The sequence below is a fragment of the Lithobates pipiens genome, unplaced genomic scaffold (assembly GCF_037356315.1).
Source record: "Lithobates pipiens isolate NorthernLeopardFrog02 unplaced genomic scaffold, aLitPip1_a1.2 Scaffold_16, whole genome shotgun sequence".
Classification (NCBI taxonomy): Eukaryota; Metazoa; Chordata; class Amphibia; order Anura; family Ranidae; genus Lithobates; species Lithobates pipiens.
Window position 1 is genome coordinate 52,502,264 of NW_027507748.1, and position 26,127 is coordinate 52,528,390.

Below are 26,127 nucleotides of genomic sequence, written 5' to 3' on the forward strand. Positions count from 1 at the left end.
TGCACTTAAAGTACACCTGAGCCCTGACTTTGAACAGTAACACATTTACATGTTTTAAAAGAGCAGTAGAAGAGCTTTAGGCTCCATGCACACTGAAGCTCAAAAAAGCTATTTCTGGACGCCAGATTGCTGGCAGAAAACGCTGGTTGAAAAACCTGCTTTTAACAGCGTTTTATACTAGCGTTAATGAGCGTTAATGAGCGTTTTACAGCGTTAGCGTTAATGGGCGTTTTTTATATAAATACACAGAGGACACTCCAAAAATCCCACAATGCATTGAAAAATAGAATGCCGAACACTAATGAACGAGCGTTAATGAGCGTTAATGAGCGTTAATGAGCGTTTGTCGTTTTTTGCCGCTGAAAAACGGCACTTTGAACGTGAATTTCTGGCGTTCAGAAAAAAGCCCATAAACTCCACTGCTCATTAAAGCTGAAAAACGTCCATGTGTGCATGGACACATAGGCTAACATAGAGTGGAGTTTATGGGCTTTTACAAAAAACGCCCAAACTCCAATAAACTGCAGTTTATCAGCTTCAGTGTGCATGGAGCCTTAAAACGAGCTTTAGCTGTATGAACTGTGAAGTAATTAATTCTCAAATAGCACAATAAAGTCTCTAAAGTCAAGTTTCAGTTGGTTTCTAAGAGCTCACAGCACCTGCAGGTCACAGTAGAAGGTTGGCAGGTTGTAATTGGGGATTTGGAAAAATGGAAGGGGTCACTGTAGTTGGCGGGCCATGATTGGGGGTCTAGATACATGGTGGGATTGCTGTGGCTGGCTGTGAATAGGGGTCTGCAAAGATGGGGGGGGGGGTATAATGGCTTGCTGTGCTTGGGAATCTAGGGAGTTTGTGAGGGTTATAGCTGGCTATAATTGAGCATGTGAAAGGATGGGGAGCACCGTGGATGGCTGTGATTGGAGTTTGGAAAGATAGGGGCTCACAGTGCTGGCTGTGGTTGAGAACCTGGAGGGTTTCAGGGGGATATAGTTGGCTGTAATTGGCAATATAGAAATATAGAAGGCACTGTTTGTGTCTGTAATTGGGGAGTGGAGAGATGAAGGGTCTCAGTGGCTGGCTGTAGTTGGGAATCTGGAGATTTGGAGGGGGTTATAGCTGGTTGTAATTGGACATGTGAAAAAGGGGGAGGCACTGATGGTAGTTGTGATTGGGGGTTTGGAAAGATGCGTTGGTTACTGTGGCTGGCTGTGATTGGGGTTTGGAGAGTTGGGGGTGTTAAAATTGGCTGTAGTTGGATGTGTGGAAAAAATTTGTAGGCACTGTGGCTTTCTGTGATTGGCGATCTGGAGAGATGGAGATCATGGTGACTGGCTGTGATTGGAGATCTGAAGAGATGGAGGGCATGGTGGCTGGCTATGATTGGAGAGATGGAGGTTACGGTGGCTGGCTCTGATTGGAGATCTGGAGAGATGGAGGACACAGTGGCTTGCTGGGATTGAGGCCTGGAGAGATGAGGGGTCACAGTGACTGGCTCTAGTTGAGAATCTAGAGAGCTGGAGGTTTTTTTTTAGCTGGCTGTAATTGAGCATGTGGAAGATTGAGGGGGAGGAGGTGGAAGTGTTGGTGGTGTGATTGGGGGTCTGTATGGTGGCTGGCTGTGTATGGGGTCTAAAAAGATGATAGGACCAATCTGAAAAAATGGGGGGGGGGGAGTCACTGTAGCCGGCTGTAGTTGGGATTCTGGAGAGTTGGAGGAGGGCTATAGCTGGCAGTGATTGGGCACATGGAAGATTGGGTGGCACTGTTGGTTGGTGGATGTAATTGGGGCATTATTGGTTGGTGGCTGTAGTTTGTGGCTGGAAGATTGGGTGGCACTGTTTGTTGGTGGCTGTAGTTGGTGGCTGAAAGTGGAGCTGTTGGTGGTGTGATTGGTGGTCTGTAGAGGTGGAGAGTATGGTGGCTGGCTGTGTATGGGGGTCTAAAAAGATGATAGGACCAATCTGGAAAAATGGGGGGGGGGGGGGTCACGGTGGCCAGCTGTAGTTGGGATTCTGGAGAGTTGGAAGAGGGTTATAGCTGGCAGTGATTGGGCATGTGGAAGATTGGGTGGCACTGTTGGTTGGTGGCTGTAATTGGGAGACCGGGGAGATGGAGGGCATATTGGCTAGCTATGAATGGGGGTCTCAAAAGATGGTGGGATCAGCTGGGAGTCTGGAAGGATACTAGGGTTGCCTGTATTGAATCTGGATAGAGAGAATGGAGAATGATTAAAGATGGCTGTGATTGAGCTTGTAGGGAACTGTTTGTGGCTTTGTCTGGGGGGCACAATGGTGGGTTGTGGTTGAGAATCTGGAGAGATGGAGAGGTATAGCTCTAATTGAGCTTGTGAAAGCATTGGAGGGAAGGGGGGTGCTGTGTTGGGAGGTCTGGAGGGATTTGTGGCACTGTGGCTGGTCTGAAAATACATAGGGGAGGGGGGTGTCATTGTGGGGGGGGGGGCGCTCTGACTTGGGCTCTGGAGGGAATAACTGCAGATGACAAAGTCAATGAAAGATTCAAGAGTAACTCCCCTTTTGTTGAGGAAAAAAAAAAGCATCCCCCTCTAGGTGATCTATGTACATTACAAGGATTTTGACAAACGTTGTTGCAGATTCCTACCTTTTGTTATTCTGAAGATATCCCTGTGTGATTGTCTATGCCCATGTACAAAAGTGAGTCTAAGGCCGCGTACACACGCGCGGACTGTTCGCCCAACTTTGTCCGTCCAACAGTTTCGGCAAACAGTCCGCTCAAACTTAGCATGGACGGACATGGCCACACACGACGGACGAACAGTTTGCTGAAACCGTGCGCGATGACGTGAACGGCACGTACGACGGGACGAAAAATACGACGTCCTATACACTGCATTATAGCTTTCGGCGTGAAAATCCTTTCTGAGCATGCGCGCAACTTTGTTTGACGAACAAGCCTACACACGAGCGGGCTGTTCGCTGAAACAAGGTTTCAGCGGACAGTTTTTCGGAAATTCCGAAAAACCTTGTCCGTCCAACTGTCCGCTGAAACTGTCCGCTGAAAGCCCACACACGAGCGGACTGTCCGCCCAAACACTGTTCAGCGGACAAAGTTGGGCGAACAGTCCGCCCGTGTGTACGCGGCCTAAGACGGCTTTCACACCAAGCCACCCATAGCGTCGGCGGTGAAACACCACTGTTTTTAGCTGCGTTTTACCGTCGGATTTGCAGTGAATTTCAGCCGCTAACGGGGTGCTTTTACCCCCGCTAGCGGCCTAAAAAGGGTTAAAACTGCCCGCAATAGCAGCGTTTTGCCGGCGTTATTGCAGCGCTGCCTCATTGACTTCAATGGGGAGAAGCGGTTGATTGGGTAAATGGAATCTGCATTTATTTATAAACAATTTTGGCATGATTATCAAAAACATGTATTCTGATTAAGCAAGTGTATTTGTTGCAAATGTTCAGGATGTGTGTGGATAGCTGTCTTGATTGTGTCCAAGTGCCGTTCACACCTTCAGCTGTGAAGGGGCATTTTCCCAGAGAGCTTTGGAAGTGACTGACGTCTAGGTGCCAAATGACCATCTGTTTATCAATGAAAATACAATTACAACTTGATTAGGGCTTCAAAGAGACTCACAAGACCCCCACCCCCTTTTAGAATTGTATAAATGTTTTAATGCCGGCCATACACGATGCGAATTCCGAACGAAAATCCGAGCGAAAGTAAAATCGACCGATTTTAGTATCGTTAGTGTGGTATGCGCGACATGCGATTTTCGTACGACAGGGCAAATTGACAAATCCAACATGTTGGTTTTTTTTTCAAAAATCGTCCAAAAATCGTATCGTTAATGGCAGAGTTGGACGATTTGACATAAGAAAATGAACTGCGCACGATCTCTGGAAAGTTTGAACCAGAAGGAAACCATATAAAACAACGAACGAATGGTCGAACGCAACACGGAATAAAAAAAACCCGTTAAAACATAGTGTTTTAACGTACGATTTTCGTACTTAATTGATGGCACATTCGCATGTTGTTGTGAGTGCCGCTTTCGTTTATCGTTTGACGGGTCGTTCGGAATTCGCATCGTGTATGGCCGGCATAAGGCTCCCAGCCTCAGAAGAGCAATTACTTCACCATGTGTACTGTATACGCTTGCTCCCCTGCCTATGGCTAAAACTATAGGCTTGAATATTAAATACATCTTTTTGAATGTGGTTCAGCAGTCAACATGTTATTGGAATCCCCTAAGTTCTGGGATTTCCCTATCACGGTAAACACACCGCTCCTTCACCGCTCCAAAGAAGTTGCTGGCAGGACTTTTCCTGACGTCCTGCCAGCGCACTGCTCCAGTGTGAAAGCCCTCGGGCTTTCACACTGGAGACAACGGAGCAGCAGTTTAAGGGCGGATTGCAGGCACTATTTCTAATGCTATAGCACCTGTAAAACGCCCTCGGTGTGAAAGGGGTCTAATGGGAGTGGTTTTCTAATTATCAACCAGCTGCTGCACCTGCATGGGCTCCTACATCCCTTTAGATGTGATTTTCTATTGGGAGTATCTAACCAAAAATGAAATTTCTGTTGCAGGGGATGCCTGAAATATAACTGGTATCTTAGGCCGCGTACACGTCTGTCCAACTTAGTCCGCTGAACCGTGTTTCAGCGGACAATCCGCTCGTGTGTGGGCTTCAGCGGACTTTTTCAGCGGACAATCTGACGAACAAAGTCTTACGGAATTTCCGTAAGACAGTCCGTTCAAACTTGGTTTTGTCCGTCCAAACTTGGTTTCAGCGGACAGTCCGCTCATGTGTAGGCAAGTTGGACGGACTAAGTATGGCGCATGCTCAGAAAGGATTTACACGGCCGAAGGTTGCATTGCAGTGTATAGGACGTCGTTTTTCTAGTCCCGTCGTACGTGCTGTAGACGTCATCGCGCACGCTTTCAGCGGACTGTCTGCTCATCCTGTGTGGTCAAGTCCGTTCATGCAAATTTTGAACGGACTGTCTGTCGGATTGTCTGACTAACTTAGTTGGCCAGACAATCCGCCCGTGTGTACGTGGCCTTAGTGAAGAGTTCTGGCAAAATCAGTGAGCCAATCACACAAGCAGGAAATGACATGTCTGGGGGGCGTTCTGTACATTATCTGTGCACAGAACACCTCCATGTAGCCATATTGCATTGCGATTCACAGAAAATTGCAGTGCTGCAGATTAAAAGGAAAGGTAATTTTTAATAACATTCAATTACTATATGACTTGTGTCTCAATTGCATATGCTGTATTATTTTCTTTTTATTTACTATTTTTTTTTTTCACTAAAGTGGAGTTACCCTTTAAATCTTTGCACTTCTAAGAAATGGTAACCAAACTGAATGACAACTGGAAGAAAAAAAATCACATATGCAGTTTTGTAAAGCCTTTCATTTTTATTGGTCCATTAAAGTAATCTATTAACTTACGATTTGTTATGCAAGTTTCTCTACTTGAATAGCACGTCTCAGTCACACATCCATATTCCCCTCTCCGGTTTCCTTCAGAAGTATGACAGCCGTATTGTTCATGGATAGGTTCATGGGTCTACACCATGAAATATTCGCTGGTATGGTGATATTAATGCATTGTGATTTGTGGCTTTCAAAGAACAGAAAACAAATATCCATTGTCCTTATTTTCTGATTAGACTTTGTTTTGGATATGAGGATTACCAACGCACATAGCGTGAGGTCCTAATCTGGAGAATTACTGTAAATGGAAGAAAAGGGGTGAAACTCTCGCTTTCTCTGCTGTCACTCAACCTGGACGATAACAATAATGAGCAATTAGAGGAAATATGATTCCGGGCTCAGGTTTCGGGTCATGTTCTGGGTGTAACAGGATGCATGTTTACTTTCAGGGGCGTTGCTAGGACTGCTAGAGTCCATAGCAGCGTTCACCAGCCTTTTTGCAGGCCCGTGGTGGTGGTGGTGGGGGGGGGGGGGGGGGGGCACGCCAGTGGTAAGCCATATTTTGCGGGCAATGGCTGGTGTTGGAGCTTCACTCATCATGGAACCATGGTTGATATGGTGTCAGGGTGATTGAAGCGCATTGTTTCTACTGTTACATTGTAATATATAATGAAGTGGTTCAACTCACCATTATGCATGACTAGTGTAGTCTGAATGTTCCCCTTATATTATTCCTTACCCATACCTTCCCCTATTAGAAACGAGACCACACCATAGGTTGGAGTAAACTGGCCACAACAGCCTTTATTAAACATAACTCAAAATTCACTCCAATAACTTGTAAATATGAAAATATCTAAATATATATAGATATATAAATATAAATAACTTTATTACCATTAAACCACATTAAATAACATTAACTGCCCATTCTGGTGATCTCTGACGGTGACCCCACTTAAGACAATACCAAATCACTGCGGTACACCTCACCAACTTCCCAAAGGCCTCCACCTGTGACCGGTCGGAGACAACTTCCGCCAGTGAACATAACCGTATTCCCTCCAACGTTCAGGAATACCCAGAGGGGCCGATCGTTAGATGAGCCCCCCACACCCTCAGATCCCTTCTGAGTACCTGTCTACCGTCAGAAACCACCAGAAAACACACCGCCAACACAGGAAAACCTTCAGCTGCCGTGACAACCGACGAAACCTGCAAAAGAAGAAAAGACCAGCAACAAACGACACAACAAAACAAACACATAACATTAGGGCGGGAGGGCGGGAAAAACTGCCTCTGTGTCACGCTGGGATCCGAATGATCCCCTAAAGCCACACCCCTCCCTTTTATATGACCCCTCCCCTACACTGAACTTGCTTCCTGCAAACCTTTTTCCTCAGCTCCACCCATAAAGCTTAACCCTCTGTGTCCCTCATCCACACTGTCATGTCCAGCACTCCTTATATCATTGCATTCATAATCCGTGCTTCTCTGAATCAGTGGGAGCCCTGGGCATGTCACTTGCCCTATTTCCTGCCACCAGATGCAGCGTATTACTTGCCACCATTGCCTGTCACCAGATGCAGCGTGTTACTTGCCACCGCCACCTGCCCCCAGATGTGGCTTGTTGCTTGCCACTTTCACCTGACAGCAGATGTGGATTGTCACTTGTCACATCACTTGCCGCCATTTGCAGATTGTCCCTTGCCACATCTCCTGACACCATTTGCAGATTGTCACTTGCCATGTCACCGGCCACCCAGATGTGGGTTGTCACTTGCCATATCACTGGCCACCAGGTGTGGGTTGTCACTTGCCATATCACCGGCCACCATATGTGGGTTGTCACTTGCCATATCACCGGCCACCATATGTGGGTTGTCACTTGCCAACTGATGTGGATTGTCACTTGCCATGCCAACCAGTGCCACCAAATGTGCATTGACGCTGCATTGCTGGCAGCACTGGTCGATTTAGTGAGGGCAGGAGATCGGTGATGCAGGGCGGGCAGTGAGAGATGATGTCATCTCCCTACTCCCCGCTGCACCTCTGACATTGAAGCAAGGGGGTCTGGCTGCAAAGTGGAGCTCCACCAATGACAGGAAGCACGTAACCTCCCCTCCACTGTGCTGTGAGGGTGGAAGAGCACTGATGTGTGGTGGGCAGTGAGAGATTATGTCCTCTCTCTGCTCCCCGCCGCACCTTGAAGAGGCCCGGCTGTGAAGAGCACCGATGAGGAGCAGGCGGAAAGAGATGTCACCTCTGCTTTTCTGCCCGCTCACTTCTCTCATCTCCTCCGCCTGTCTCATGCAGCCAGCCCACCTGCTGCAGTAGCTGCGGCCGCGACCCGCTGGTTAGGCATGGACCCTGCGGCAAGAGACTCGGGGCTATGGGCCTCAGATTCGGGGCTATAGCCCAAATAGCCACCCCCTAGCGACGCCCTTGCTTACTTGTATTTAAATGCGTGGAAATATGCTAATCCCCGAATACCTGATAAATCATATAAATCAGTGTATCTCAACCTTCCTAGTGCCGTGACCCCTTGATAAAAATTTCCCAAGTTGTAGGGACCCCTAACAGTAAAATTATTTTCGTAGCGTGGCTTGTTAGCACCCAAGGCAAGACAAGTAATTTGCGCCCCTAATCCACCGACATTTAGCGCTCCCTGAGTCCCTTCCACTTGCACAGTATGAAAACTCCTTATGGTACATTTTAGGATGTACCCCACTTTCTCGTTGTTCTCTTTTCTTTCCCTTTTATCTCTCTTTATCCTAATTTCTTGTTTTTTTCCCCCATCTCTCTCTCTCTAACTTTTTCTCGTTTTCTCTTATGCCGCGTACACACGATCGGAAATTTCGGCCAGCAAAAGACCGATGAGAGCTTTTCATCGGAAAATGTGACCGTGTGTAGGCTCCATCGGAATTTAGCTGTCCGAATTTCCACCAGCAAAAAATTGAGAGCATGTTCTGAATTTAACGATCGTTGTGTTTGCAATTCCGACACGCAAAAACCCACGCATGCTCAGATTCAACTACGAGATGGAAGCTATTGGCTACTGGCTATTGAACTTCCTTGTCCCCTCGTATGTGTTGTACGTCATCATGTTCTTGACAGTTGGAATTTGGTGTGAGCGTGTGTATGCAAGACAGCTTGAGCGAAATCCCATCGGAATTCCGTCGGGAAAACCATCAGAGCTTTTTACGACGAGAATTCCAATCGTGTGTACGCAGCATTATTCTTTCTCTCCCTTTTTCTTTGTTTCTCCTCCTCTCTTTTCCTCTCCCTTACATGTATTCTCTATTTTTATTCCCTCTCTTACTCCTTGGTGGGGGGTGGGATGAGTGGCAGTGCTGGGGGCAGTTCTGATCAGCCAACTTAGGAGCTCTTGAGCAAGGTCATCTAAGAACTGTAGTAGGGACTTTTAATGGCAATTATAATCACAGGTAGTGTTACTCACTGTGTCTCCGACTTTGTGGTGTCTCGTAATAGTGACACCTATACCAAAATCAGGAGATAGGGTCTCTTCCAGCCCCTCCCACTTCACATTCCTCACCAGTCAGCTGACCTCTAGTCTCTGCACCCAGCCATGCCATGAACTGAATGGGTGGCTGCAAAGAGACTGAGTAGGCTTCAGGAACAGCCCAACTGGGTGGTCACAGGTTCCAGGGAAGGACCTGCTGGGTGATCACAAAAAGGCTGGGAGAGCAGTGCGGGCTTCAGGATCGGCCCAGGATTCGGTGACCCCTGGCAAATCATCATTTGACCCCCCCAGGTTGAGAACCACTGATGTAAATCATTTTAGCACTGTGAATAAATGTACTCATCTATTGCACAGGGTCTTTCCTCCACCTGTAATGCTTCCTCCTGACCCAGGGTACAAGCAATAATTACACATTCCTCGTAACTTAAAGCAGACCTTCTGTCATTTTTTTCAACTTCCATCTATTAAATCCTCTCCCCTTGTTGTTTTAACTTTGGATAGTAAAATATTTTTTTCTGCCAGGAAATACCTTATACAGCCCACTTCCTCTTTCTTGTCTGGTCATTAGCCTAGGCTTACGAAATCATGCACAGCTCTCTCTATCACTCTTGTGAGAGTTTGCCAGGAAGGGAGGGGGGGCGAGTCATAAGAGGGCCAATGAGAGCTGCATAGCTGGAGGTGTGCCTCTGTGTGTCTGTGTAAATCCAGGAAGTGAACAGGCCACAGCTTCAGCTGCCCACAGTTAAAATGGATGCAGCCAGACTCAGTGGAGGGAGATTTCTGCAGCATATTTGGCAAGTACTGAATCACAGTATATAGAAAAGAATATGCAAAGTGAGTGGAGGGAAGCTTCAGAATGGCAAATATGTTTTTATTACAAATTATGTGAGCAGACTGCAGTTCATCTTTAACCACTTCCAGACCGCCTCCTGTAAATATACGGCAGCAGAATGTCTCTCTTGCAGGAATCTCCGTCGACGTACGGCGGCTCTTTTTAAGAGCAACTGCAGGCGCCGTGCACCTACTGCACGTAAACACACAAATCCCTGTTCTGATAGGGAAGGAGAGACAGATTGTCTGTTCCTACTAAGTAGGAACAACAATCTGGCTCCTCCTCTAGTCAGTCACATCCCCTCACAGTTAGAAACACTGCCTAGGGAACACTCAACCCCTTGATCGCCCCTAGTATTAACCCCTTCCCTGCCAGTGACATTTATACAGTAATCAGTGGCTATTTTTAGCTCTTATCGTTGTATAAATGTTCCCAAAAAAAGTGTTTGATCTGTCCGCCGCAATGTCGCAGTACTGATAAAAATCACTTATCGATGCCATTAATAGTAAAAAAAATAAAAAATAAAAATGCAAATCTATCACCTACTTTGTAGGTGCTATAACTTTTGCGCAAACCAATCAATATATGCTTACGTTTTTTTTTTTTTTACCAAAAACATGCGGCGGCAAAATGAATACAGAATACATATCGGTCTAAACTGACAAAGAAATTATTTTTTAAAATATATTTTTGGGGGATATTTAATAAAAAGTAAAAAATATTGCTTTTTTTTTCAAAATTGTCGGTCTTTTTTGGTTTATAGCACAAAAAATAAAGACCACAGAGGTGATAAAATACCACCAAAAGAAAGCTCTATTTGTAGAAAAAAAGGACGTCAATTTTGTTTGGGTGCAATGTCTCACGACCGTGCAATTGTCAGTTAAAGTGTGGCAGTGCCGTATCGCAAAAAATGCTCTGGTCATTAAGGGAGTAAAATCTTCCAGGGCTGAAGTGGTGAAAGTGTTACTATACATAGGACCCTGCATTCACTATATCTGGTCTCCCAGTACACAGAACATGGAAATGCAATAGATTTAGTAAATATAAACTTCTAAATACCTTTTCTCAACAGCAGTATAGAGCAGTCTTGTAACTTCTATCAGTGTCTGGTTAAAGCTTGTAGGAGGAGTTTCATTCTTCCCTGATTGTATTAGATAACCGTTTAGAACCTCTGTCAGTTATTTCACTGCTGGTTTTGGCTCCACTGGGAAGATCTCTGTTTCTCTCATCCAACATCACTGCCATAGGAATAATGGTAAAATCTTCCAATAGGAACACTTGTTCCAGTTACAAGTATTTAACGTTGAACTGCTGAATAAAGCAAATATTCTTCCTTGTGTAATCTTCCTTGAATCTTGGTGTGCTTTGTGTATTTCTTCCAGATCTGTGCAGTAATCCAGTGTGAGACTTTCCTTCTGTGCAGGAGCTTCCTGTAATAAAGACCACTCACTGCTGCTCTCTCTCCTCGTGCAGGGTGACTGGTCTTGTCTCCGCCCCCTCCTGTCGTTTCCTGCAGGCAGCCTATAGTGGGTGGGGCCTACACACCCTTCCAACCCCCCCTGACCCCCACTGTATTTACTTCTGTGGATAATTAGCTGTCACTGACTATGCAGCCAGGGCAGCAAACTAGACATGTGCATGACAAAAAAAATTGTTTCGTTTTGATTCATTAATCTAGTCAATTGCCGCCACTGTGCCCAGCTACACATATTCTAGCTACACATATTGCTGAAATCAAAGCAACAGAGTACCATTTCAAAATAATGCTGTTTTTGTTAAGCCGGAGGTGATTTAAAGAGTCATTGTAATCATTTGATGAAGATTTTTCTTTTGTTAGTTCACTTTGCTGCATTTGAATCGAAAAAACAATATAAAATTTTTTGTTTATCAACTGATTCGAAAATTTAGCGACTTGAACGATTCGAATCGAAAAAAATCTGTAAATTTGAAGAAAATTCTAATTCCGACTACGAATTGAACAAATCAACTAAATTTAACGAAACAAATCGCTACATTTTCGAATCGGTCAAAAACAAAAAAAATGTATATTTGTTTTGGATTCAAATGCAGGAAAGTGAACGAACACAAGAAAAATCTTCCTCAAATGATTACGACGACTCTTTAAATCACCTCCGGCTTAATAAAAACAGTATTATTTTGAAATGGTACTGTGTTGCTTTGATTTCAGCAATATGCGTAGCTAGAATTCGACTGGAGTTCAATGTAAAATTCGATGCGAATTTCAGTCCGAATTTCTGAAATTCAGGCGAATTTAGTTTCGTTATTTGGAGCATTCGGTAAGATTATTTTATATTGTAATTTGGATATTCGAATCTCTGTATAACGAAAAATTTGTGTCTAAATATTCATTCAGAACGAAAGGATCCGCACAAGTCTACAGTGAAATGGAGATTTGAAAGCCCTGGTATTTTTTCCCTGTGCTTCCATAGTGCTTCTGGGATGGATCAGAGCAATTCCAATTGGTCCAGCAATGGATAGACATGTGTTAATCGTTTCGTATGAATCTCAAATTTGTACGAATTTCCCTAAATTCGTATGTTCGGGAGGATCCGAAATACGAATTGCCATGCGTCCGAATTTTGTACGAAATACGAACTTTTGTTTACGAATCCCCAGGAGGACGTCAGCACAGCACAGGGATGGTGGGAGCCCCTCATCTAATGAAAATTTGTATTTCGGATAGGAAATTCTTCAACGGAATTTCGTATTTCGGATAAAAACCAAACTTCCATCAGCATCGACTGTCATATTGAGGTATATATTTGCCTTTAAATTCATCGTAACAAACGTTCATATAAGTTAACGAACCTAACGACAATTCGTATTTCGTACGAATTGAAATTGAATTTCGGACACGAAATACGAAGTACGAATTAATTTTAATACGAACCGTAACGGAACAGAACGAAACAAATTTATTGACGGCGCCCATGTCTAGCAGTGGATTGTGTGTCTGCTTTGTTTGCCTTCCTATACCTAATTGGTGGAGGGGCCGCCCCTCTGCAAGAGAGCATTTTATTTTCCTAGAGTTCCGCTTTTATTAACACATTAGGCCGCGTACACACGCGGGGACTGTTCGCTCAACAGTTTCAGCGGACAGTCTGACGAACAAAGTTTTTCGGAAATTCCGTAAAACTGTCCGCTGAAACTTGGTTTGAGCGGACAGTCCGCCCGTGTGTAGGCTTGTTCGCCAAACTAAGTTCCGCGCATGCTCAGAAAGGATTTACACGCCGAAGGTTGCATTGCAGTGTATAGGACGTCGTATTTCTAGTCCCGTCGTACGTGCCGTTCACGTCATCGCGCAAGTTTCAGCGGACTGTTTGTTCGTCGTGTGTGGCCAAGTCCGTCCATGCTAATTTTGAGCGGACTGTCCGCTCAAACTGTTTGACGAACAAAGTTGGGCGAACAGTCCCCGCGTGTGTACGCGGCCTTACAGAAAAGATGCCCATACAGCTTTCAGTTGTCCTTCCATTAATTGCTGGAAACCAATGGAAAACCACAGTGAAACAAAGAGTAGCAGAAATTTGAATTCATTCTGGAGCAGCGCTTAATAAGTGAACGGCTGCAGATGGTGCTTAAATCCTAGTTCAACAATGGAAATCTTTGACTCTTGTCATGTGTATTTTGGGATGTATGAACTCGGGCTGCTGTTCCGCCCTGGTAGGTTAAACACAACATCTGCAAGAGAAAAGTGAGAGTAGTAATTTCTGCAAATCCCGGTCATGATGGGGGATACTGCAGCTGCCAACACAGATTATGTCATAGCGATCTGCAGTCATGACAGCTACGCAACCCTGCTACTAAACTCTCATAAAAAGAATGATTTGTTTTGTAAAGAACTGTCAGTAAAACAGGATTGCGTTTTATTTTTCTACATTTGTTACATTGTTTTTTTTTTCTCTACATTTTTTTTTTGTTTTTTTCTTTACATTTTTGGTTTTTTTTTTCTATATGTTATTTTTGTTACATATGTAAGGATCCTGTCTCAAATACTAATTCGGGGAACAAAAAATAAAATAAAAATGCTTGCAGTGGGGTCTCCCGACACTGCATGGGTTAAATGCTCTACGTTTTCGAGGGTTCCAGAAGAGGCTGTATTACTTACCTGATTTCCAGCTCCAGCAGACTTCCTCGATTGGTTGGCTGTATCCTCCTCTGTAAGCTGCTCCAGGCCACAGTCACCCCCACCACATACAATACAGGGTTAAAAGAACCAGCACTATACTTGATGACACAGAGGCACCACCCACAGATTGCACCCTTGGGGTAAGGTGAAGAGCGTTGGAGCAGTGGCTGTGCATCCATAAGGACGCACGGGCACCGCCCCCCTATCTCCAGCCACCCCCTCTGTGATCAATGGATAGATTCATGCATAGCATGAATCTATCCATGGCTGCTGCTGCCACCCTCTATTCAGGCGCTCAGCACCTTTTTGGGAGCCAGGTGCCTTAATTAAAGTGACAGGGGTTGTTTTTGAAGCACCTGATCAGAGCCATAGGCTCTAACAGGCTTCAAAATAGGTGCCCCCAGGTGTGTTAGAACAGCAAATGAATATTCGCTTTCCTAACACTTAACTGCCTCTCCACCAATCAGATGCTCGGGTCTGTTACCCGTCACCTGATTTGCGGAAACAGGCAATGTGATTGGACGCCTATCGGGGGGGAGAGGAAGGGAAGAGAGGCATGGAGGACACCGCTCGCCACTGTCACCCGCTGCCCTACTGACACAAGGTAAGTGCCAGGCAGATAGTGAGCGGGTGGAGGGGTTGGGTCACAGTGGCAGCATTCAATGGCACAGTGGCATTTGATGGGCACAGTGGCAGCATTTGATGGGCAAAGTGTCTGCATTTGATGGCACAGTGACAGAATTTGATGGCACAGTGACAGAATTTGATGGGCACAGTGGCTGCATTTGATGGGCACAGTTACAGCATTTGATGGGCACAGTGGCAGCATTCAATGGCACAGTGGCATTTGATGGGCACAGTGGCAGCATTTGATGGGCAAAGTGGCTGCATTTGATGGCACAGTGACAGAATTTGATGGCACAGTGACAGAATTTGATGGGCACAGTGGCTGCATTTGATGGGCACAGTGGCTGCGTTTGATGGCACAGTGGCTGCGTTTGATGGGCACAGTGGTTGCATTTGATGGCACAGTGGCTGCAAGTGATGGGCACAGTGGCTGCGTTGGATGGGCACAGTGGGGCTGCAATTGATTTTTTTTCAGAATTGTTAAGTTTGTTTGTGCCCCCCCAAATATTTTGAGCAGCAGCCGCCACTGGCTGTAAGCAGCCTCTTCTGCAACTCCTTAGCCCTTGTACACACGGTCGGAGAATCCGTCGGAATGTGTCCTATCGGACCGCGTTGTTGGATAATCAGACTGTGTGTGGTATGCATCGGACTGATTCCGTCGGAATATCCGTCGGACTCAATTTTCCAACTTGTTGGAAATATTTTCCGACCAACTGGTTTGATCGGACATACTCCGATCATGTGTAGAGAATTTTGATCGGACCAAGTGCCACGCATGCTCAGATCAAATTCCTACATCAAAGCTGTAGCAATTTATAGTCTTGGCTACTAGCCTGAACGTAGTCCCATCGTAACGAAATAACGTCATCACGTTCTGAATGATCGGATTTTTCGACAACTTAGTCCTACCGTGTGTATGCAACAGTTTCGGACAAGATCCGACGGGCAAAATCTGACGGACAAAATCAGACGGATTTGGTTGTCGAAATCTCCGACCGTGTGTACAGGGGCTTAGACTTAACTGGGGGGGAAGTCTCTTCTGCAACCTCTAAGCCCCCGTACACACGGTCGGACATTCCGACAACAAAATCCATCAGAAAAAATCTGATGGATTTTGTCCGAAACTGGTGTTGCATACACATGGTCGGACAAAGTTGTCAGAAAAGCCGATCGTTCGGAATGGGATGACGTTTGTTAGTTGCGACAGGACTACGTTGCGGCTAGTAGCCAATAGCTTTGGTCTCGTAATTTGATCTGAGCATGCGTGGCACTTTGTCCAATCGGAATTCTCTTCAAACGATCGGAAGAAGTCCGATCTGATTTTGTTGCTGGAAAATTTGAGGTCCTGCTCTCAAATTTTAATCTGATAGAGCGCACACACGATCGGATTTTCCGACAATATAATGCAATCTCACCTTTTCCATCGGAATTTCCGACCGCGTGTACAGGGCATTAGACATAACTAGGGCGAAGGCCCACTACAAGGTTTTTTTTTAATCGGGTGTGGCACTACTCCCTAGTCTTTAGCGTTTTAGTGTAGCCAGCCTGAGTTCTGTTTCTTACACTATCTGTGTTTGTCCTAAGTCATTTTTTTACTTCTACCTGCTTCTGTGAATTATTCTCCATTAGAAAAAGTGCATAAAGCAGTGGACAGGACCGTGACTAACATGCGCTGCTTATTTCAAATAAACAGAAGTGGGAGGGAAAAGGAGAGGTTCAGGAAAAAATCATGAAGGATAGATCACAGGGCATTAATTATTAGATGTTTATGGATTATATTTGGAAAATAAGGATATGGTTTAGTGCATGTTTAATTTAACGTGGATTGCTATTTGCACTGTAAGATTGCCAAGGTGCCTTCCAGTGACCACAATAGTAAACATAAAATTATGATGAATTAAATAACATGAAATTAATTATAAAACATAATGGTATTGAAATTGGGTTCCAACCAAAAAAGCGTGGCAAGTGTATAAATCTGTGACTGCTGTAGGTAAATTAGATTGTAAGCTATACGTAGGCAGGGGCTAATGTAAATGGTTCAATGTTATCTGCAAAGCACTTTGGAATATTTTAGGTCTAGTTGCATGAAATGGCAATTATATCTATAGAGCAAAGCATCTGTTTTTTATTATCTAAGTATTAAAATCATGCTTTGGAAGCTTCTTGGATACAGCAAATAGCTTTACTTTTATGGAGAAATATATTACATGTCTTACAGCATGGAGAAACATGAACAGGAAGATACAAGTACATGTACTTAGATAGATATGCTATATCATAGAAAATATGAACTATGCAGTATATGCAGTATAATACTACAGCGCCACCTGCTGCATAGATAGGTATAATACCTTCAGTATTGTCAGTTTATTAACAATTTTACATTACATGCTGTTGTTCTTTTCCAACATTTTTGACCATATGTTGACTATTTTTTTTAATATGCAATGACATCATTTTATTATATGTTTAATCATGTTAATTTGGTGAAGGCTAGTAGCATGCCACTGAAACATGTTTGCAATATCGTTTTATTAAATGCATCTCAATATCATCTCAGAATAAGTCCCTCTTTTTCTTTTAGGTTTGTGCTTAGAAAAAAAATTTAAATATCTTCCAGACTTCTCTGTAAGTTAGCAATATACGTTTCAGTTTCTTTTTTGGCTGTCTTCCAATTGCTACTCACCATGTGCTCTATTAAAGTCACATTTTCCAATCTCATACTGACAAAAGCTAACCAGCTCAAAGCAAACCTATACAGATTGACTTACTGTTTCTGTATTAAAGGCTGACGTTGTTTTATAATACAGCAGCTCTGCGTGAACAGTTGGCCTCAAGGGCATAAAGGAATGACACATATGGCCCTCCTCATGAGCCTTCATTTGAAATAATAATGTTTATTGGTTATTTTTTTATTATTTTTACTTTTAGTTATACGATTATAAAATAGTATTATTTTTATATTTTATGTAAAATAAATATAAAATCGTATGTTTTATTTTATATTTTTTGTATGTGTTGAAGTCTTCATTTTAGAAACAATTTGTAACTGTTATTCAGGTCTATATTTAGTAAAACAGCTGTGAAAAGGCTCCTTACAGGGCTGCTGCCATTGCATACGGCTCCACCTGCTGATTGCATGTAGAAATGTCAAATATTGATATGGGATATTATTATAATTAAAATACAGGATTTATATAGCGACAACAGTTTGGGCAGCACTCAACAACATGAAGGCAGACAGTACAGTTACAATACAATTTAACACAGGAGGAATCAGAGGGCCCTGCTCATTAGTTTTAAAAATATAAAAGTATAATTTTTTCCTTTAAAAAAATAAAAGATATATAGTGTGTGTGTGTTCCTTCTTCCTTCTTGCTGGTGCTGGAGCCAATCACGGCGAGCAAAGTATTCTATTAATGAATACAAAGCCTGCTTGGATTGGCAGAGGCTGTAACATCATCAGCCCGCGTCTCTCTGACTCTCAAAGCCAATCCGAGCAGGCTACTGTGTGTAGCCTGCTCGGATTGGCAGAGATTGTTACTCCAATCCGAGCAGGCTCTGTATTCATTTGAATACATCGCTCACTGGGATTGGCTCAGCGGTATATACTGTATGTAGCCAAAGCTACATACAGTATTACCGGACATCCAGAAGGCATCCCAGCAGCGGACCCGGCGTGTAAGACGACCCCTCCTTTTTGCCCAGTTTTTTTAAGTGTAAAAGGTCGTCTTATACGCCGGAAAATACGGTATATATATATATGTATATATATGTGTGTGTATATATATATATATATATATATGTGTATGTATGTGTGTGTGTGTGTGTGTGTGTATGTATGTGTGTGTGTGTGTGTGTGTGTATATGTGTGTGTGTGTGTGTGTGTGTGTGTGTGTGTGTGTGTGTGTGTGTGTGTGTGTGTATATATATAATATTACAGTAAAACCTTGGTTTGAGAGCATTTTGCAGAACGAGCTAAAAGGTTTAATAAATTTTGACTTGATATAAAAGTAGCGTCATGTCACAACTGAGTATAAAAGAGAAGAGAGGTGCCTCTAAGTGTAGCGATATGGTTACATTTAATGAAGGTACAACATTTAGCAGCTCACGTGGTTGATGATTAAAACAGCAACATCTAAGTATGCAGCCATCCACAGTAAATCTGTCCACATAGACCATCCTCCACACCGTCATAGATGTCATCCCTTCCACTCTGCACTTCACGAGCGATTCAAACCTCGCTTTCAGGGTAGTCTTCCCGGTCACGATTGCAGACTGACAGCGGTGAGATCAGACAGTGCAGAGGACGGTCTATGTGGACAGCTCTATCCCTGATTCCTGCATACATAGATGCGCCTCTTTTAATCATCAACCATGTGAGTTGCTAAATGTTGGACCTTCATTCAATGCAACCATATTGCTACACTTAGAGGCGCCTCTCTTCTATGTTATACTCTGTAGCTCCTGAAGGATTTCGCTTCTAATCCCCTTGTGGATTTTATGGTTACACAGCCTATCACATAGCTATAATCTTTTCATATGGACTATAAGCTGAAGGACCTATAAATAAATGGTTGTTGAATGAATCATCTGTTTTCATTATGTCTTATGGGGAAATTCACTTTGATATACAAGTGCTTAGGATTTAGGATTACAAGCATGTAAGCATGTTTCCGGAACGAATCAAGCTCACAATCCAAGGTTTTACTGTATATGTGTATATGTCTATATATATATATATATATATATATATATATATATATATATATATATATATATATATATTATATATATATATATTTATCTATCCATCTATATATAATATAGATAGATAGATAGATAGATATTATTATTATTACACAGGTTTTATATAGTGCCAACAGTTTGCTCAGCACTTTACAACATGAGGGCAGACATTACAGTTACATTACAATTTGGTACGAGAGGAATTTTATATATATATATATATATATATATATATATATATATATATATATATATATATATATATATATATATACTTTTTAATGAGAGTAGAAAAAAATATTTTCTTCCATTTGTGATTTAGTGATTGTAATTGCAATCTGTTTTAAGTAATCAGTTCTGTACCTGGCTTCAACATGAATCTTCCCTTAAGGTAACACTGAACGTACTCCACATTACCATAAATACCTGTTTTTCTACTGACCCTGACAAAACCGGCTCATACAAGAACACAAATTAAAGAAACCATGTGAGATAATACGTCACATCTGGCTATACTGTGTCACTGAAAAACATTGATAAACAACTTTTTTCCACTGAATGTGCATTGACTTTCTATTTGTAAAGCATGCTACAATGTTTCTCCAGCGCATAGAAATGTACTGCACTCCACATTTCCATGCGCTCGAAAAAAGATTGTACGATGCTCAAAACTGTTGATTGATTGTATCAGCTTTCATTCTTCATTATGTACTTGATATCTTGTACCTGTGTCCTCAACCATTCATACTGAGTGAATAAAACAATGCTGGACAATGTTTTTTATAAAGTTAGAAGAAGACACGGGAGAAGGGATTTTACTGCAAAATAACAGATTTTACCGTTGAGGCAAATGTGGCAGGGTATACTCAGTGTTTTTATTTTAAGTTTTATTTTTTGGATATTTGATCATTAGATGCAGTCCCCCAGTTACAACCATCCGACTTACAAACGATTCCTACTAACTTACTGTGGGAGAGAACAGGAAGTGAGAGGAAATCACTCCTGTATTGCTACGTACACACAAACGCACATTCCGACAACAAAATCCATTGGGTTTTTTCCGACGGATGTTGGCTCAAACTTGTCTTGCATACACACGGTCTCACAAAGTTGTTGGAATTTCCAAACGTCAAGAATGCGGTAAAGTACAACACGTACGACGAGCCGAGAAAAATGAAGTTCTATAGCCAGTGCGGCTCTTCTGCTTGATTCCCAGCATGCGTGGAACTTGTGTACACATGATCGGAATTTACACAAATGGATTTTGTTGTCTGAAAATTTGAGAACCAGATCTCAAATTTTGTGCGATGGAAATTCCGATGGAAACTGTCCAATGGAGCCTACACATGGTCGGAATTTCCGACAACAAGCTCCGATCGCACATTTGGCGTCGGAAAGTCCGACCATGCATACGAGGCATAAGAGTTATCATGGGAAAAAGATGTCTCCACTGATGTCTTATCACCAATCCTTGTTTTCACAACACTAAATTTTCTAAATCCAATTGTCATTGTGACAGAAAGTGAGGTGAAATCTTCTGAACAGGAGCAGAGACAGCAAAACCAACATTACAGAGGTGATAACCCTTCCCTATGCTATCCAAAAAGCTTAAAAATAGTTTTTCGGGGTGGAGCTACATTGTAAATGTACCTGTTCTGACTTACAAACTTAAGAACAACTCAACTTAAGAACAAACTTGCAGACCCTATCTTGTTTGTAACCCGGGGACCACCTGTATTTGTGTATTGTCACTTCATATTTTTATTTTACTTTTTTTGCAGTTTTTTTTCTTTCTGTGAAAAAAAAAAGTTATTAAAATGAAGCTAATGAAGGGCTGTTTTTAGATACAAGAACAGGTCAAGGATAGTTAAAGAGTTTCCATAAAAACCAGGAGTGTTTTATTTTGTTTTCTTTTTTTTTTTGAGAATTTGATCATTATTTGTGTATTTGTGTATTACTATTACTTTTATTTAATTTATTGCTGTATTTTTTGTTTCTGTAAAAAAAAAAAATCTAAATTTATACTTAGGAAGAGTTGTTTTTAGGGACAAGAACAGCTTATGGATATTTGAAAATGAATTATAATTATTTTATATAGCACCAACAGTTTGTGCAGCATTTTATAGTATAAAGGGAGACAATAAAGCAACAATACAATTCAATACAAGATGGTTAGAAGGGCCCTGCTCCTGCGAGCTTACAATCTAAGAGGGAAGGGCTGGTGAAACAAAAGTAGAAGATGTGATTGTTAGCTGGAGGCAGGATAGACCTCCCCGAAGAGATGAGTTTTCAGGGTTTGCCTAAAAGTGGACAGAGTTGGAGATAACCAGAAAGATTGGAGTAGTGTGTTCCAGAGGATGGGAGAGGCTCTGGTGAAGTCCTGGAGACGATCATGGGAGGAGGAGAGAGGGGAGCTAGAGAGCAGGAGGTCTTGGGAGGATTGGAGAGGACGGTTTGGCTGATTTTCATCAAAAGTTTAGGGAAATGTAAACTCGTAGTTTTGCCAATTGCTATGTTTAAGTGGGATAAAAGAAACAAGGCTGTGACTTGAAATTAAAGTTTCCTATTTTGTTGGATTTGCTTTGAGATTTGGACCTATAGTCCTTTAACCCCCCTGACGGTCTTCCCGAGTCTGGCTCGGGGTGGAATTTTTGTACCATTAGCGGTAACCCCGAGCCAGACTCGGGACTGCATCGCTGGATCCAGGAGGAGGTTTACTTACCTTCTCCCTCGGATCCAGCGTTGTCTCCCCGCTGTACGAGCGAGCCGTGTCTCGCTCGATCCATCACGGAGCCGAGCTCCGTTCCCTGCGAGCGTTGCGACGCACGGGGACGGAGATCGGCGCCAAATTCAAAAAGTGAAACACTCACTATACATACAGTATAATGTAATCTTACAGATTACATTGCTGTATGTAAATATTTCACATCCCCGTTGTCCCTAGTGGTCTGTCCAGTGTCCTGCATGCAGTTTTATATTATAAAAACTGTTATTTATGCCTGGAAACTGGAGATTGTCCATAGCAACCAAAACTGTCCCTTTACACCAAAAATGATTTTAGACCAGCTAGAAAACAGCGATAATAAATTAGAATCACTCACAGAATTAAGCGACAGCGATTTGTGGGGAGATCCGTCATCAAATATTGAAAAGTAATGACAGTCACAATTCTGCAACTGAGCAAATTTCAGTGTTCTTGATTTGATTACATTATTGAATAATTTTTATTATTGTTATATTATTATTTGGTACAATTATTTATAGTTATTTATTATATTATAATTTATGATTTCATTTTTCAAACTTTATTATACCTGGGATGTCTGCTAGACTCTGGTTTGAACAGATTTAAGAGAGTTATTCCTAAGAATTACAGGACTACAATATAAAACGCCAAATTTTCATGCAAAATAATTGTACCGCTTTTAGCACCTAAAATCCGAAATAATCATACCGCCAGGGAGGTTAATATGTTTTGAACAAAACTTACATTTTAGTTTCTTTGGGTGAATTGCACAATAATGTTGATTTATGTAATTACAAGATTGTGACATTTGATAATAGTCAGGAGTCTAATAATAGGATTCTATGGTAGCAAGCTACCTGATGATTACTCTCATTTTACATCATCGCAATAGATGGAATGGGTAGAATATGAATCCTAAATCTGGGAAAAAGTTGCTCTATTGGTGGACCGGTAAGTGTTTAGATCGGGTGCCTCCAAACTCGTAAGCTTATCAGCCCCCTTTGTGAAGTTTCAGACTGTTCATGTACCCCCAAATATTTATAAATAAATATTATTTAAATAATAAATATTATTTATTTATAAATATTTTCATAAATACTACTTTAAATAGTAGTACTATGAACATGAATCATATTGAATGTGAATACATTCAAGACTTACTCTTGGCATCAATAGCTGTTTACCAATGTTAAAATGCTAAATTCATAGTAAATGCACAGCAATACATTTATTGGCACTACTGCTATTGTTTTAGGTGCGCTCACTGGCTCTAAAACAGCATTTGAAATGGCTGGGGTGATCTCAGTAAAGCCTCATACACATGATCGGACTTTGTACAAACTTTCCCGTGGATTTCTGTACAAAGGGCGTTGCCTGTGAACTTGTTAAGCATACACACGATCTGACTTTTTCAGCCAACTTTCACCAAATCACATGTTTTTTCTGCTTTTTACCGCCACCTTTGGTCAACTTCTGTATTATTGTCTGATCTTTTGAATTGGTTCTGAGCATGGGTGTTTGTAAAGTCCGATGGTTTTCTGTACAAACGATCAGACTTTGCTTCAATCGGATTTATGTTGTAGAAAAATTTGTCCGTTCGCACAGCCAACAAAAGTCCAATGAAAATTGAAAAAGTTTGTCCGATGGAGCGTACACACAGTCGGATGTTGCCTAAAAAACAGCTAATTTGCATGTTTGTTGTCAAAAACTCTGATCATGTGTATGGGCCTAAAGAGGAGTGAACACATATATACAGCATATCGTTCATTGAAGTGGGAGGATTGCAATCATAGCATACTGGTAAACACAGCCAGTAACAACTTCTATAGTTGTCTATAGAGACAATTCAATTCAAGCCATCTCACCCTCAGGACTAGGGACTGATATAAAGTTCTACAGAGGTTTCAAAATATTAATTGAGCCTAACTGACATTGTATCATCTACTGATGACCTATTCACCCCCAATCACTTACTGAGCCCAAGCCATTTTATAATCCCTGGGATAGAACCTTCAGTTCTTGGGGTCAACATTGACTACTTTGGGAACCATAACTTAGATAGGTGTGTTTAAATCCTACACTAGAAATTAGGATTAGTATAGGAGGAGAACCTTTTGGCATTCTTTGGAACTCTTACATAATCTTAATGTTAGTAATAATGTCTTTGTAAGCACAATGCTGTAATTAGGTTTTACTGTTCATACAATTAGACAAGTAGAAAAATATATGCTTGTTCATTGAATCCCAGCTATAAGGTAACGTGTTTGGGACTTACCATTTCTCTTTCTTCTCTTCTTTAGTGCTCTTCCAGAGACGATTATGGATACCATTGACTCTGATTTACCGGGCTGCCCACTGGTTCAAGATGTGATTAATAATGAAGTGAAGCCTGAGAGGCCAAGGGTGATATCTAAGAGTGGACATAGCAATGTCAAGATTGACAAAGTGGAGGGTGTCTTTCTTCTATACCTCCAGGACTTGTGGACCACTGTTATTGACATGAAATGGAGGTACAAGCTGACCTTGTTTGCGGCCACCTTCTTCCTGACATGGTGCTTTTTTGGAATCATATATTTCGTGATAGCATTAGTACATGGAGATGTCCACATTGACCCAGCTACCAACCATACTCCATGTGTAGCGAATGTTGATTCCTTTACTGGTGCCTTTCTGTTTTCTCTGGAGTCGCAGACCACAATTGGTTATGGGTTCCGCTACATTACTGAAGAGTGCCCTGTCGCTATCCTCTTACTGGTGGCCCAACTGGTCTTAACAACTTTAATAGAAATTTTCATCACTGGTACATTCCTTGCCAAAATTGCTAGACCTAAAAAAAGGGCTGAAACCATTAAATTCAGCAACAAGGCCGTTATCACAAAACACAATGGAAAGATGTGTTTGGTAGTACAGGTGGCCAACATGAGAAAAAGCTTGCTGATACAATGCCAACTCTACGGTAAATTACTCCATACCTATGAGACCAAAGAAGGGGAGAAGATCTTGCTAAAGCAAGACAACATGAGCTTCCATGTAGACTCTTCTTCAGAAAGCCCCTTTTTGATTCTGCCGTTAATGTTTTATCACGTGTTGGATGAAAATAGCCCGCTGCATGATCTTACTGCTGGGAACATTAAAACAAAATGCTTTGAACTTGTCGTTCTTCTTAACGCCACAGTGGAATCTACCAGCACAGTGTGCCAAAGCAGAACATCTTATCTGCCAGATGAGATCTACTGGGGCTTCGAATTTGTTCCTGTTGTCTCTTTGTCCCAGCAGGGAAAATATGTTGCAGATTTCAGCAACTTTGATCAAATCAGAAAAAGTGAAATACAAACCACGTTCTACACAAATACGGAGAAACAACGATTAGAAGAAGAATACAGACGGCAAGAATTACAAAACAGACAGAATCAATCTTTGCTCATTTTGCAGAGTGATGTTTGACTATTTTGCTACAAGTTGTAGCACGGACAATATCTTGCGTTTTGTTGACTTTGGGAACTGGTTATACCTGCTCCTAAAAAGCTACTTACTACTAAACACTCAGATCAACCACCAGTGACTGCAAACCACTTGTTATGGATAATTTATTTATCTTGCTGTTCTATCCAGTTATTGATGTATCTCCTTCTTAAGTGCCATACTGGGAAAAACAGTTGATGTAAGCACTGAACTGTGAACTCAGAGACCATAAAACCAAATCACTGTAATTTTTTCTTGTAATCACTTACTGACATTACTGACATGGTGAAAAAATAATAGAGTAGCCGTCATGAGGCAGTAGAACAAATACACTGATAAAAAAAAAAAAAAAATCTACAATGTTTTGTAAAATAATGGGATTGATTTACCAAAGGCAAATAGACTGTGCACTTTGCAAGTGTAGTTGCACTCATTTTCCTCAGAGCTTAGAGAATGTGGTGAAGCTCTGCGGCTTTCCATCATACAATCATATGCAAGTAAAAATGCTGTTTATATTTTATTTTTCTTGCACCTGATTGGGTATTCTTTACAAAGTGAATGGATGGCTTCTGTCAGACCAACTGCAGTACACAGGCAGGGCCATCTTTAATATTGATTGGACCCTGGGCAGAACTTTTCTTGGGGCCCCCCCAT

At 42.1% G+C, this 26,127-nt stretch overlaps 1 protein-coding gene across 5 annotated transcripts in view; it reads left to right on the forward strand.

Annotated features, from left to right (window-relative positions):
* KCNJ15 (potassium inwardly rectifying channel subfamily J member 15) overlaps positions 1-25,721 on the forward strand; it is a 136,725-nt gene extending 111,004 nt beyond the window's left edge. For all 5 annotated transcript variants that reach the window (XM_077479904.1, XM_077479901.1, XM_077479903.1 and 2 more), the window contains exon 2: positions 24,312-25,721. In XM_077479904.1, the coding sequence (XP_077336030.1) occupies positions 24,331-25,455 (1,125 nt within the window). In that variant the 5' untranslated portion in view covers positions 24,312-24,330 and the 3' untranslated portion in view covers positions 25,456-25,721. The remainder of the gene's footprint in view (positions 1-24,311) is intronic.
* Positions 25,722-26,127: the final 406 nt, after the last annotated feature.